At 41.3% G+C, this 15890-nt stretch overlaps 1 protein-coding gene across 1 annotated transcript; it reads left to right on the plus strand.

The window, feature by feature from the left end:
- The first annotated feature begins 7947 nt into the window (after positions 1-7947).
- Positions 7948-14664, plus strand: AHSG (alpha 2-HS glycoprotein). Its single transcript, XM_048315120.1, has 7 exons — positions 7948-8224; positions 9547-9657; positions 10812-10896; positions 11737-11900; positions 12185-12298; positions 13095-13175; positions 14027-14664. Exons 1-7 carry the CDS (start codon positions 8021-8023, stop codon positions 14300-14302), a joined length of 1035 nt encoding a protein of 344 aa, XP_048171077.1. The 5' UTR covers positions 7948-8020; the 3' UTR covers positions 14303-14664.
- Positions 14665-15890: the final 1226 nt, after the last annotated feature.

The raw sequence follows: 15890 nt of genomic DNA on the forward strand, positions 1-15890 counted from the left end.
GAGTTTGATGTTCTTGTGAATGGAGAACCACTTGGAGAAATGATGAAATAAAGCCTTGCTTAGGGAGTAGGACCAGTGGTAGAGGAGGTCATCATATGGAGATCATCATAATATGAACATACTGAGTTACAGTGACAGATAAAACAGGAATTTGAGATATATTTGACAGGAAGAAAATTACGATGTAGACCCAGACTAGTTGTGTTAGACAAGAAGACTCAAAAAGACCCAAAATCTCACTCAAGAGACAGAAGAATGGAAATAACTAATGGAAAACTAGAAACTCACTGAGACTAATGAGGAGATACGCCAGGGACAAAGGCTGAGATGCCCAATACAGAACCTTGTAGCCTCACCAAAGCAGTTCTGTGAGTTCTTTTTGCCTGTTCTATTCATAAATCATTGAGTACAAAAGCAGTGTTCTGTGCTAGCCACTTACATGTACAATTTCTAACTGGCAGCATTTAACATCACAGTTTGGTTCAGAATTTCTGGGCTGAATGTAAACAAAGCTACAGCTCTCTTTCCTCTGGCATAATGAAACTTAACAAATTCACAAACATATCGGGGAAAAGTGTTGACATGCACCTCTTTATAGAAATGTGACACTGGATGTTGTTTTTAATCAGCCCATGATGCTCCCATTCACATCTCCTTTTCTCTGAGATGCTAAGGAGGAGGTCACCTGGGCACTGGTGTGTCTGTTCAGAGAGACTCCTGTTTATTGCTCTTGACAGCCTGGGGTCCCTGGCTGCTGTGAATCCGAGGCTGTGTAAATTAAGCAAGGAAAGCTGTAAGTGTAGTTACTTTGTTGTCATAAAAGTCATCCGTACTTTACGTCTAACATGCAAAATTTCAACTCCTTAAGCAGGAATGTCTATATAAATTCTTTCAAACTGCACTAACTTGGAAATACCCACTTTCCCTGTTGCAAATGTGTTATTAATATATCGCCTCCACACTACTAAATTAAAATGTCCTCCTCATGTTTACGATCTTACTTCCAGATTTTTAGCCATGTGGCTGGAAGGCAGCAGAGAGTTGAATTAAATGGGTGATTTAGGGACATGTAGCAGTAAAAAATAAACCAAAAGACTTGATCATCTGCCTCACTAAAAATAAATAGCTTTAATTTTTTTAAAACTCTCTTGCTTGTCAGAATTATGTAAATCTCACTGGGATATTGACTGCGTTTGTCATGCCCCTGGAGGAGTGCTCCAAGGTAAGAAAGGATATCAGTTTGCCATCCTCCCACCTGCCATTCCCTAGCCCTGCCTGGAATCGTGTGGACCCTCCTGTCACTCAAGCCAATGAGCCTCCACATGGAAACACATGCACTGTTTTCAAAAGCCCAGCATAAGTAGGGAATAATTTCATATTCTCAGACTGCCACAGCATAAGAATGAATGTGCAGTTTTTTTCTACAAAACTCAGTGGAAAAAGCACTTACCTACAGTGCCAAGAGTGAACTTCGTTTCTCACATCAAAAATATGTTATTGCAGCTGAGCATGTGGGAATCCAGAGAGCACAGCAGGCTTCCCCTAACACTTGCTACTAAATTTCAGCATTTAACTCAGCAAGGGAAGATAACATGTGGAGTTATCATGTGGAGTTCCCCATCAAAGAGACTTAACAACGTCACAGAACATGACAGCACCCAGACAAATTGTGCATCTTTAAATGTTCCTGTAAGTAGAAGGAATTAATGTGGCATGTTTCAGTTTGCATTTTTAAACTGGAGCCATGTGTCTGTGGGTACCCTGGTAATGCCAGGACAGCCACTGGCCCTCCCAGTGAGCGGAGCTGAAATTCCCTCGCTGTTCATGGAGATGAGGAGAGGTCAGTGTGACTGCAGGGCGTCTGTTTACTCAGTGAGAAATACCCTGTTTCTGCTTCTGATCCACTGTTTGCTCCTGGGGTTCAGCCCTGCAGTCTCTTCCCAGGTATCCTGCTTTGTTTGTTCTAGGTTCTGGTATGAAGCAATGATCAGGGGAACACCCATATAAGCTGGAAGAACAAACTATAGCATAAGAACATAAAGCCAAAACTCCCCAAATCTTTCCATAGCTGCTAATCTCTGATTTCACAGTTGCCACCTATCCATCTCCAACACAGCTTTCCCACACCCATCAAATCGCACAGGAATGATACTGAGAGAACCATGACATCCCTGCAGGGCTGAAGCAAAAATATCCCACTGTTTAGAGTTGCATGGCAACATAAATAACTTTGACCTCGATAAAAGGGTAAAAAAGTATAACAAATTTAGGAAGGGGGGGTCTCCCATACCAGGTTAGCATAACACAGGGTAAATCAATCAGGGGCTTGAAAACCCTCAACTCATAAAACTGCTCTTGTTACTGATTGCAACATCAAAACACAGAGCAGGGAAAATGCGGAAATGGGGAGGAAAATTTAAATCAATCAAAAACTTCACTAAGACAAAACATCTTATATAATCTTCCCACTGGGAAGAGAAGGAGAATAGATTTTCATGTAACAAATGCTAGTTTTGTCAGTTGATGTACTTCTGGAAGGCACTCAAGTATTTCAGTGGCATAGACAATAGAAGAGCAAAACAGAACAAGAGAGAACAGAACAGAAATAGACTTGGTTGGCTTTGTCTGGGAGAGCTGGTCAAAAATTAAAATTTCCATTTCAGTAAAAATTTCAAAATTCTTGACAACTTTTTATGCTCTTTCAAAGGAAAAGAAAAATAACAGCAGTACAGTTTTTTAAAGAAACTCTAACCAGTGAAAAATATCTCTTAAATAATAAATACTAAATCTGGAAGACCAAATTTCAACCCTCTCAATCTTGCTACATTTCTGAGAAGTCCAGGAAATCGTTTTATCTAAGGTTTTACTAATAGGCATCTGGTTTTCCTGACTCTTGGATTCCCCTAATGTTTTGAATACATCTTTCTACCCAGTGATACCAAATATTTTTACAAAATTCAGTGAGTTATTTCAGATCACAAAATTAAAAATGAAAATAGTTATTTTCATCCTACAGCTAAAAGAAAATAGAGATTAACAGATTGAGATCAGCAAAACTGACTGAAAAGGAATCTCTAGCTGGATATCCAGGACTAGAAGCTCCCAAATTAGATGCCATGTCTGCACACTTTATTTCTCACAGTAAGAAATTTCTCAACTGCAAATAGCACAGCAAACTAGGGCACATGGTCAGCCTTCCTTCTCCTAAAAACTCTCATATTTAATAAAAAGAAATTAATTTACATGTAATATTCTACTATTACAAGCTGGTAAAACTGTTCAGACTTCACAGTTTTACTGCAGCCTGAAATTCCTGGTATAGGGACACTGGGGGACTTGGACTGAAGTGATTCTGAGCCAATTTACGTCTGCTGAAGATTTGCCTGTGTAGTGGAAAGGGGCCAATAAGACTATGCAAATCAATTAGTCTAATTTGTCTTGAGGTTTTTCTCAGACCTCTATGGGTTTTCACACACTTTAGTTTTAAATGCTGATTATACTGTCATTTAAGGGAGCAATATGCTGCCTTGACAAGACTGGTGACTTTAACTTTCTGACATTTTCCCTGCAGACAATTTCTTGGCTTTGCGTGCAGGTTTCTGAGTAGGTGATGGCTATATAGAAGACAGGCCTGATGTTCCAATATCTTGTGAACTCGATGATCCAAAAGTAATGTACTTAATCAAGTGTAAAGCAAAAGGTGATTAAGTTTTGCAGTACTGTACAATGCCTGACTGCTCAGAAATGCATCTTTTGATGTGGTGCAGAGAATTGGACCAGTTCTGTCTGCTTTACCAAAAAATGACATTTTAGTAATCTGAAAAGAGAGCCTCAGAAATCTCCACAAGTGTTTAACTTTGATCCGAAGATTTAAAAAGATGATATTTATCTGTTTGCTTGGTTAATTTACTTGAATTTTAAGCTCAGTAAGGTCTCAATTTGACATCTAGGGAAGTGGTTCTTTGCTTTTTTTCCAGATGAGGTTGAGCAGGGGCAGCAAGTTTCCAATCATCACTAGTTGTTCCAAGCATCCAACCAAAAAAAAAGAGAGAAAGCAAAAAAGAAAACCATCAACTCACCTTTCCATTGTGGTTTATATGAATTATTAAGGACTGAGATTCAGTGGAGCCTCAATTTTTGAGCATAGAATCAATACTATATTTTATATAACAAGGGCAGTAAGCCCAGCTTGTTCTGCTTCCATCACAGCGAAGCCTTGTCAAGTCTCTCAGGCAACCTAACTCACCAGGGCCAAAGCCTCACACCACTGATGTGAAAGGTGGATTGAGGTGGATTGAAAACTGGTTGAACAGCTGAGCCTGGAGGCGCTGATCAGTGGCACAAAGTCAAGATGGAGGCCAGACAGTAGTGGTGCACCACAGGGGGCAATACTGGGGTCTAGTCCTGTTTAACATCATCAAGGATCTGGATGATGAGCAAAACTGGGAGAAATGACTGATATGCCAGAGGGTCATGCTGTCACTGAGAGGGACCATGACAGGCTGCAGAACTGGCCTGACAGGAACCCCAAGAAGTTCAGCAAGAAGCCTGAAATCCTGCCTCTGGAGGAGGACATGTAGGAAAATATACTGGGGTCCACCTAGCTGGAAAGCAGCTTGGCAGAAAAGGACCTGGGGGTCCTGGCAGGCACCAAGTTGAGCCAATGACATTCCCTTGCTGCACAGAGGGTTAACAGTAGTCTGACCTGCACTGGGCATAGTATTGCCAGCAGCTTTAGGGAGGTGATCCTTCCCCTGTATTCAGCACTGGTGAGGCCACACCTGGTTTCTGTGCTGAGTTCTGGGCCCAATACAGGAGAAACAGGGACTTACTGGAGACAGTGCAGCAAAAGGCCACAAAGGTCACTAAAGTACTGGAGCATCTCCTGTGAGGAAAGGCTGAGAGACCTGGGACTACCTAGCACAGAGAAGGCTTGGAAGGGCTTAATGGATATAAATACCAGAAGGGAGCGTGCAAAGGGGATGGAGCAAGACTCATTTGAGTGGTGTTCTGTGACAGGGCCAGCGGCAATGACCACAAACTGAAATAGAAGGTTCTGTCTGAACATCAGGAAACACACCTTACTGTGAGGGTGACTAAGCATGGGCACAGGCTGCCCAGAGAGGTTGTAGAGTCTCCTTTCTTGGAGATAATCAAAAGCCACCTGGACATGGTTCTGGACAGCTGTTTCAAGGTGGCCCTCCCTACTTGTGCAGTGGGATTGGACAAGGTGACCCCCAGATGCCCTTTCCAAAGTCAGCCATTCTGTGATACTGTGATTCTGTGAAAGTCTTGTTCACCTCAGTGGGGTTGAGATGTCACCTTCTGTGCAGGAGCCCATGGAATTCAGCTCAGTTTCTTGTGCTTTATAAGAACTATTTGCAGCCACTACTGCAAAATGTGTTACTATGTCTCAGGCATGAAAGAGAGAGAATAGATCTGCACTGAGTTCAGTGAGAAGTTATCTCTGCAACTGTTGCCTCATGAGTGAGGGTGCTGTAAAAGGGACAGCTGTGATGGGCCACAGGCCTGCAGGGAACTGACATCAGCAATCCCACTTTCGGAGGGAATAATTAGGTAGATGCGTGTCAGTCTGTACCCAAAAGGTGAAAGGCTCCTTTGTCATATTACCTGTAGCCAAACTACTTGATTGTGTTTTTAAACTCCTTTCCCAAACATGAAAACCAAATACAAATTTCCTCATACATATCACAAATCACCCAAAACCTGCTAACTGCAAACATTCCGCATTGCACTGAGCATTAATAATCATGTGGGCACATTTCTGATCCTCTGTATGCCCACAAAGGAAGTTCACACAGTCACCAAGAGGGAAGGGCTTGAGTAAGCCTATAGAGAAACTAAGGAGAGGTACAGTAGGCTTCAAAGTATTTCCTTTTTGTCCTGCTTGGTAAAGGGAATACGGAATGTGAGTGACAATGAAGAGGGAAGAAAGAAGATAATAAATCCTGTTTGCTATTTGAGGTTTTAAGTTGTTCTTTGAAACTGGAACCTGAAGTTGACTGAACTGGGTTATATATTATATTTAGGAATATGTAGAGATTGACTGCAGGAATGTTATACATTCTACAGTATTTGCAATTCTGAAGTAGAAGGATGTAACCTAAGAAACTGAGTAATGACCACACAAAATTTATAAATAATATTCTAAATCATTCACTGGCATAATTATATGTTGCTCAGGTGAAAAACAATTTCAATCTGCACGTGGTAGAAGTTCACCTCAATGTTTTCATACCAAAAAAAGGAAAAAGGGAATGAAAAGATATATAGGTTAGAAATTGAACTGTGCATTAACAGTAAAGAGTAAAATACTATCTTCCTAAATAAATTTGCTGTGATTCAAAAGATGCCCACAAGGAACACTTAGAGTGTGTTTTTGGAACACCAAACCACCATTCTTTAATTGTTCCAGGCCAAAGTCAGGAAAACAAATGATCATCCACACAACAGAACAAATGCCAAATAACACCTGCTTTAAGTCATGGAGAAGAAACAGATCATGCTCAGACCAATTTTTTAATGTGAGAGAGAAAAAGCCTTTCTTTTCCCCACAAATCTCTTCAATTTGCAAATCCTAGCATCCAAAACACACCTCACACCACACAACTGAAGCAAATCACCCGATCTTTTTAGTCTCTTCCCTCTCTCCTTCTTCATCATGTAATCTGTCCAAGTGAACCATTTCTATTTACAGTGCTTTCTGTATTCACAGATTCTGGAAGAGAGAGGCGTGACTCAAGACTTCTTCTTCTCCCAAAACTTTTAGCCTCTCTCACAATATCGTGCAAGCTGAGGAGAAATACTTACTATCTAAAGTAAAAAACCCCCGACTTCTAACCATGCCGAAGTCCTTCTACTCATCTCAAACCTGCAGCTAGATCCTCAGCTCTAAAAATGACAACAGAGATTCAGATATGTTAAAGCCAAAAGGGACCTTTACTGTTCTGCAGCCTGATCACTGCCATAATATGGATGGTAGAAACATACTCTGAAACCCCTGCAGGAAAAACATTTCTATGGGTTGGGCCAGTCTGTCTAGCTAGAATCTATCTAGCCAAAGTCATCTCACCTTAAATTAAAGATTGTAAATGCTGGACATATCGTAGATGCTATATTCTGCTGCATAGAATATTTGCTTAAATATATCTTTTAGTTACTCTTTTGTAAATATGTACATTGTGAATGTAAATATAAGATTGGATCCAGCATTCCTAAGCATTTAAGCAGCTAATTTTCCTCTACATTCTCCTTAAAACACTTTGTGCTCTTTAGGATCTTCTGCCAAATCCTCAAATCTGTACAACATATTCCAGAAACATTCCTACAAGATGCCTGCTTTGCAAAATAAAACGCCAAGAACTATTGGACATATTCAGATTATTTAGAGAAAGAAAGAGCTGATGCAAAAGATTTAGGAACTATGCCTCATTTCCTATTCCAAATAAATTCAGTAGCAAAAGTTGCTATTCAATTACATTTACTGTTGAATGTGATCCTTAGAACTACTTAAAATTCCATTTTCTAAATTATCATGTTACTGATCTCACAATTTAAACTGGTGTCTGGTGAGATGTGGGCCCCAACAGAATGTGTCCTGTTTACAAGAAAGCTTAATTAGCACTAGCATCTCTACACATTTAACAGAAGGGATCATATTCCTCTTACATGGACAGTATTTGGTTGGTAGAAGTGTCTAAAAATTGTTACATTTTTTCTGATGCCTTTTTCTTAAGCCGCTTCAGCAGACTTCGCAATATCCTACCTGATAAAATTTACTTTGGCCAATATTAATCAGTCAGCTTGATGTCCTAACATTTACTTTTCTCTTTTGTTGTTTGCAATGGTTCTTGGAACTGGGACAAATATCAGGCATGTGCTCATGTAAATCTGAGGTATGTACTATATAAATGAGGCCCCAGTTCTTGCTACCTAGCTACCATCTGAACTGTATTCTTAGATCTTTATTTCTGAAAGGGATCAGTTTTCCTCAGGAGCCATGAAGGCACTAGTAGCTTTAATATTGCTTGTTCAGCTTCCAATTCACAAAGCTGTACCAGCAGCTCCCCCTGCTCCCTTGGGCTGTGATGACCCAGAATCTGTAGCAGCGGCTGAAGCTGCTGTGAATTATATTAATGGCCACAGTCATCATGGATACAAGTTTGCCTTAAACAGAATCGAGGATATCCGTGTGGTACCCCAGGTAAGTGAGGAGCTTGCAGGCAGAACACTGTGTTCACCTGGGGATGCTTGGAAATCACCACTGTGAGGGCCTCCAAGGGCTGTATCCTCACATGGGGAAATCAGCATGGCTCTGTTGATTTAAATGGGGCAAGGACACCTGGTAGCAGTGGAGAATCCAGGTCATTGGAATGTATCTCTCAAAGAGCAGAACAGAGGGGAGAGAGAAATGTTCAGACGTTTTTGTACAATGCAAGAAAGGGCTCAGTTTATAAACGCAGCACGTTTGCTAGGGCAGATCATTCCACGTGCTGATTCGTGAGCCCAGTAGCTAATCTGGAGAAAAACTGAGGATAATCTTTGACATGCAGGTAATTATTTATTGGCTAAATACATACCTATCATAACTCCATGCTATTAGTGAATTGTAGTAGGCATTAATTTTACCTAATGTCCCATTGAGCTGCCAAGGGTTCTAAATGGAAAAAACAGTGGCTTATTTTCCCTAAGATCTATTGCCATCATTGTAGGCATCTAGAAAGGCCATAAAAATGGTCATGAATACAATGTATGTGCCAATTCTGAACCTTTGATTCTCTTACAACATGGAAAATAGTCCCAAACAATGACATGAGTGAAACTCCATGGCTGTTTTCTAGTTGTTATGAAAGAGAACATACCAAAGTAATTTAGAAAAGACTACAACAGACATAAATGAGATTAGAAGTGTGTCCAGAGTTACCCACACAAAAACACCGGTGGCATTGCTTTGCTCATATTAATGCTTTTATGCTAAAATGACTTAATGGGTTTAAATGGAATCACTCATGACTCAAACATCAGAATCAGTCTTGGACCTGGGGAACTTAAGGAACTGGGTCTTATGTTACAGATGCAAAGGAACTGGTGCAGTTCAGTGTAATTCCAAAGGACTAAACGAGACATGTCACTGTTCACTAGTGCTTGTTTGGTATCTGGTTGTAGAAACAGGAAGTTTTTTCAGCAAAAACAAGCTGTTGATTTTTTAAAACTACCCAACAAAATAAAATTAAGTTAACTTAAGAGAACTGACTCACTACATACAAGCTGGACTTTCCAAAATTTATGAGCCTGTTCCTTATTAGCTGGAATAAAATCAATGTGATTATCTTGACTTACTCCAGATCTGTAGTCCTGGCTTTTTATGAAGTTAAATAGTAAGGACCTTTTCAGTTACTCTGCTGTATACCTAGAGCTACCCATGACTGTCAGCAACAGAGACCCCAGCGCAGCCCCAGTGAAGAAATCTGGTGATGTTTTGTGAAGAAATTATGACAATTCCACTGGTTCCTTTTTTTCTTTCAGGGGCCAAATAATGACATCATATTTCTTGAACTTGACTTACTGGAGACCAAGTGCCATATTCTCAGCCCTACACCTCTTGCAAATTGCACAGTGAGGAGCTTTGCAGAACATGTGAGTACCTGAACACTACTAGCTGGGTCCAAAGGTACATGTTCAATATGTTGATGCCAGAGGCCAGGCAGACTCCCAAGCAAATGTTTTATCACTGTAACAGCCTATAACCACCCAATCACTTGTAAGCTCCTTGCTGACTTCACTGCCTTCATGCCATGAAAGATTGAACTCCTGGATTTCTTTCATGTCCTGTTATCTGAACAGGACAGATCTCTGCCAACATAACATCCCACATACAGTCCACGAATGCCATGAGGCCTTCTTTCGAGGCTCCAGATGCAGTCCCTTTGGTCAGCCCAGATGTCACTGCCTCATTGCAAACCACAGACAGGGCAGGTTGTGAATCTGTGCAAAAATACCCTTCTCTTGGCTACGTATGGGTTGTTACCTGGTGCAATTCCACGGAGCCATCTCTTCCTAGTTAAGAGTTCAGATGAGCTATTCCCTTCAGATAGGGCTCTGCCTTTGAAGTAATGCTCAGCTGGAATTTACTGGCCTCAGATATTTTGTTCTTATGCAAGTGTGATCCAGCTGTGAGACGCTTTCCCTGACCAAAGCAGTGGAACTGTTGTCTGAGCCTGCTGTTTCTAGAATGGAGCCCAATTCACAGAGCTCACTAAATATGAATCATGATCTACCCCTGTATTCATCAGGGCTCAGATTCTATTTTCCATCTGGGGGGAGGTAACTCTAACTGTTCCCTCTTCCCAGTGACTCCAGCTTTGCCTTTGACATCTCCTCCCTGCTGGATCATGTTGCTCACACAAGGCAGCACACTCTGCTGTTACCATGGCCACTGACCAGCTGAGATTAGTGAGAATGTTATCAAACAGCTCTGTGGAAGGTCTTAATACATAAGTATTCATATTCTTTGCTCTATATGAGAGATGAACCTGTACTAAATGTCCATAATCTTGCTACCCTGGTACTTTTGATACTTTTGAGATCCAGATTTGGATCCAGATTTTGTAGCTCTGATCTGCCTTTTACAAAATAACAGACACCAGGACATGCTTAGCAGTGCCTTTGCCATCAGACCGATATTGCCAGGAATGGTCATCCAGGATCTGTTCTTTTGAATTTAGTGGCCCTTTATCAGAAAATTCAATTTATCTGAACAATGTAACCCTTTGATTTTTGTCTCTCTCTAGGCAGTTGAGGGTGACTGTGATGTCAAACTGCAGAAGGTGGATGGGACATTATCTGTAGTCGCTAGCAAATGCCACTCACATGCAGGTAAAGGCTTTGTTCTGTAGGTTTGAATCTAAAGGCTGGAGTATTATTATAGCAGTGGTTACAATTCAGTAGCTTTTCTGATTCTAAACTGCTGGGTATAAATATGGCATAAAGGACAACAGATAATGGGTTTTCTAAACCCAGCCCCCCTTTCTGGTTTCATTCCTTTACAAACCCACTCTTTCTCTTTGCTCCTCTTTACTGTGACAATTAAGATACTGTAAGACTAACGGGGGAGCAAGTCCCAGATTTGAGTCTTTTCATTCAGCAGCTTAACCTTAAGAATTTGATTCCTTGTTGGTCTGAGTTTACTTGCACTTGTTGGTCACCAGAGTCCCATTGTCAGATGCAGCTTCTTTACTAAATCCAGCATTTTCAATACTGCCATGGGAAAGCAGATGTCTATTCTGTGTGCTCAGTGTGAGATCTCTTTGGTCTGTACAAGATGTCTTCAGTACTACTGTCAAAGCTGATTACTTAAATAACACACACAAACACAACTCCAATAAGTTAAAATATCTTCATTTTTCTACCATTCCTTGTGTGAGCTGAAGCACCTTTTCACTGGTGTCATAGAGAGGGTGCCAGAAAGAAAATATACTAAAAACGGAGTAAGAAGATACAAAATCTGCTATTGAAGTCCACAGCACTTTTCCTTGCAGAAAGATTTAAATGGCCAAGTTGTGTGACACACTGCCATCTATAGCCTGCACTGGAAAAATTCCTGCCACTGTAATTTGGGACAGACTGGTAAACAGTGTTTTGTGTTACTGAATAAGTCTATAATGTCTTTCTAAAAAATTTACAATCTGATCAAACCATGATCTGTTCCTCCTGCAGACTCCAGTGAAGACATTCTCAAAGTCTGCCCTGACTGTCCACTGCTGGCAACTCTGAACAACACAGAGGTGTTAGGAACGGTGTCAGCTGCACTCAATGACTACAACAGCAAAACCACAGATTCTTACCTCAGACTCCTTGAGATCGGAAGAGCCAAAATACAGGTAGTTTCTAGAACTGTGTCTAGCCTTTCATGTAAACAGAATATTTCATCTACAGTAATTGTGCACCGATACCTAGTTATGTTTGCAAACAGATGCAATTTGCTTGCTCCAATTCGCCCTCCTGATTTGCTCTTAATTTCCCAACTATTATGTGTCATTTTAGCCACAGGATTCCCTTTCACTCCAGTGGGAGATGAAGCCACAACATTTGCCTTTTATCTTTTCTTAGCAGCTCTGCAGTTTCCGAGTGCAAAGTCAGTTAAACAATTTTCCTGTTTTATCAGTATCACCCAGTGCACACTGTTGTTGCTGAGTTTGCTGTGGGTGCCACAAACTGCTCTGCAGGAGAAGCTAAAGCCAATGTGGGGGCTTGTCAGCTGCTGCCTGAGGACCAGTCTGTGAGTATGGCAGCACATCATCCCCAATCTCCCCAGCTCTGAGCTAGAAAAGCAGCATCATGCTGGGATGTGCTTGCACTGGAGCAGGAATAGACCCCTGTGGGGATCAAAGTGCAAGAGATATGTACCAGCATGATATGCTTTTCAATATATCATTCCTAAAGCTGTATCACACCTTTCTCTTCTCTCTGAGGTATCTGGACTGAATTCTAATGGATTTGAATATATTTGAAAAAGGCTTGAGGACCAGAGATAGAATATTTTTAATCAACAGAATATATATTATTGTTAACTCTTCTTAAAATGAGCACCTGAGACAATCAGGCTCTTTGTACTGGGTAGTACACAGTCACATAAAAAAAAAAAAAAAAGCAGACTGTTTCCTCCTCCTACAATTCCAGTGCTCTCAGCATGCTTTGTTCTGATATATAGGCTCTTGAGAATTATACTGTATACTTTACCATGTTAAAATTCTTCTGTTTCTGATGAAACGGAGTCCTAAGCAGTTTTAGGAGGTGGGAGCTTTTTACCTAGATTCTTCTATATTCTTTCCCTCCCTCATATCCAGACATACAAAGGATCTTACTCTAAAAGAATACAGGAGTCTCATTTATTTGCTGCTTATGCATTTAAAGAGCTTGGCTTTTGAGCCGAGAAGGCTAAAAAGCAAGCACTTTACTGCTCAGGTAAAACATGAGAACAAGTAGCCATTTCTAAATGTGCTGAAATTAAAAATTGTAATGCAATCCCCCTCTATTTTCTAACTATTTCTCTTGACTGTGTTCTGCTTTACCAGAATTTTGGTTTCTGCACAGCAGTGATGGTAAAACGTCCCTCAGAAGACCTCCAGGTGGACTGCCAGTTGTATGGACATCAGGTACCAGCTCCATATAGTCCCTTGCTTTCCTAGCAAGGGGTATCCTAGCCTCCTGGTACTGTTACAAGTCATCATCTTGAGTTTACTTCTTTCACTGTAGGCTGCATTAGCTATCTGTGATAACTTGAGTTTAACTTTGTATCCTAAAAGCCAAGGTAGGGTAGCTCCTGATTATCCTACGGATTTCTGTGCTGGGAATTATGTCATGTCTGCCGTCCATGCTTGACTCAATTTGTCCTCCTGACTATCTGGGAGATTTGCATGCGTAGCAGGGCAAAGGGAACGAAACTCTGCTCAGCTAGAGGGATGGGGCAGATAAATGGAAAACAGAAATCAGCATTGTGAGGCTGGAGGCTTTTAGTCCTTAGACGTGACTGAATTCAGGGACCTTGTCCTGCACTGCTGTAGCAAGGGGAAGGAAACATGCACTTGACCTGAGTACTCCCCAGGTATTTTAGCCTACATTTGGTCTCCGAAGGACTAGGTGTGGCTGAATACTTCCTATGGACAACAGCTCTTGGTAACTCAATAGTAATTAGCTGTCTTACAGGTATGTGAAAGAGAAAATGAGACAGCTGGTCTTGAATATTTTGCCAGCTGTGCAGGTGGCCCTGAAAGTTCATATAGCACAGAATTTGGTCCTAATGATTCACTGGCTATAAAAAATGTGTTCCTGGTTCCTGTGCATGTGTTCAAATGCAAATCAGGCTTCTGTGACGGTCAGGAACATTTGAACTTGGGTTGAAGGCCTATAGCTAGTTAGGAGCAGGGTACCTAGTAAGGTGTCAACGACCTGTATGTCACAAGCCCCAAATCACTGAAAACCAACACAAATTGTTTTTCTTTTCCAGCCTGGAGTTACCTATGCTCATCCAGGTCAAGATACATCAGCAGGACTGGTGCCCAGTGCTGTAGGCTTCACAAACCATAATCTTAGGCTTTCCCACAATAACCCTGTTGCATCTGAATCCAGCTCTTCAGAAATTTTACGTTCCATGCTCTCAGCAAAATCAGTAACAAAGAGAGCAGTTGCAGACGCTGCTCAGCATGACAAAGTACCTCGCCCAGTTGGCTTTGTGCCTCCTCCTCCTCCCTGCCCTGGGAAGATTCACCATTTCGATATCTAGGCTGTGTTTCAGACATGCAACGCAGCCAAACTGAAGGATCAGTGCAGCAGCAGCAGCAGCAACACACAGACCATAACATCGAGTACAAATAGGTGAGAACACTTGACTCTGAGCCCGAATGAGTTTTACCCTCCAGAGAGCAGAGCCGTGGTCAGGGTCTTGCAAAGGCCTGCTCCAAAATATTGATGATTACAACATATAGCAGTAGTTTACTTGACATACAAGGATTCTCTAGTTAAAATACAAGAAAATATTGTTTCAATGAAACTGTTGTAAGGGCTATACAACAGTTGTAGCTTTGTGATAGAAACACCACCTGAAAGGTTAGTTCACAATAAAATGTTCAGTGCTTTGCTACCTTCTATCTGTATCTATTTTCATTTAGTTGTTAAGTATCTCCTTCACAGCATTATGAGTCATATTCTGGGCTTGATTTCAAAACCACTAAGCTCCTGCACTTCTCATCAGCTTCACTGGGATGTGTGGGTGCTGAGCACTGCAGAAAATCAGGTCAGTCCTCTCTTTTGATCATACATCAATAACACTAAAGAAGTGGCAGGAAAAAATGTATTTTTCCCTTCCACCTGTAATATTTTCTAGCATGTACCTACTTTTGATATCCACCAGAAGTACCTCAAAACTTTTGGACATGGCATAAGAGCATCCATGTCTATGAAAAGAACAGAGAATCAGGACATACTCATTGCTGGCCAGCTGAAAGTGTCAATCCCTGCAGCCAAATACGTGTGTATTGTCTGTCTTCCAGCAGACACACAGGTGCAGTACAATCATGGAGTCCTGCATGGTCTGTGTGCATATGAGGAAATGCCAATTCAAGGGAATAAAAAATATATGACAGACATGTATCTCATAAAACAGGGCCCAGACAGTGATGGCAATTTACCATTGTCCTAGCAGTCAAATCTTCCCTGAATTTCTGGCACATGTTAGAGGCAGAATCTATTCTAGGTAGAGAATTAATAAGAGGCTGGGGCCAGAAGGATCTTTACTGCCAGCCAGACTGGAATTCTGCAGGCCCTGGGGAGCAGTCTCTAAGACAGTCATGAATCTTTAACCAGGAACAGCACTTGCTACAAGATAATTATCATGCAGGCAGCAAAAAATTGCAGAACACATGTAATTTCTGAACTGTTTCAAATAACCTGTCCTGTTCTCCTAGTTAAAACCCTCCAGTACTCAGTAAGCAACACAACTAACGTTTGCTCTTGGTGATAGAGCAACAGCTCACAATACAAAAAGGTTCTGCTCTGCTGTGTTGATGGGGAAGGGAAAAGCCATTGGCACTTGCACCAGTGCTTCAGCTGGGTGTGTAAAGTAAAGGCAAATCAGCCTAGACTCTATAAACCATGGTCTAATGTGATGGCAGCACACTGAGGGCAAGCTCTCCCCATGAAGGTATCTGCTCTCACATTTCAAGCAAATGCTGAGTTTTGCAGGAAGCGTGTTGTGGGCAATTGCACCAGCCACAGCCAGTCAGTGGCTCAGGGAGTTTTTGCTTCTCTGTAAAGGAAAGATTCCAGTATGTCCTGCATGCAGCCATTCCTTCAAAAAGTTCTAGTACTAAGCT

Source organism: Corvus hawaiiensis, chromosome 10 (genome assembly GCF_020740725.1).
Source record: "Corvus hawaiiensis isolate bCorHaw1 chromosome 10, bCorHaw1.pri.cur, whole genome shotgun sequence".
Classification (NCBI taxonomy): domain Eukaryota; kingdom Metazoa; phylum Chordata; class Aves; order Passeriformes; family Corvidae; genus Corvus; species Corvus hawaiiensis.

Bases quoted from the DNA above. Each gene is read 5' to 3' on its own strand.
- AHSG (XM_048315120.1), top strand. From the start codon at position 8,021: ATGAAGGCACTAGTAGCTTTAATATTGCTTGTTCAGCTTCCAATTCAC. The intron at 8,225-9,546 runs GTAAGTGAGGAG...TTTTTCTTTCAG, and splicing joins ATATCCGTGTGGTACCCCAG to GGGCCAAATAATGACATCAT. The intron at 10,897-11,736 runs GTAAAGGCTTTG...TTCCTCCTGCAG, and splicing joins CAAATGCCACTCACATGCAG to ACTCCAGTGAAGACATTCTC.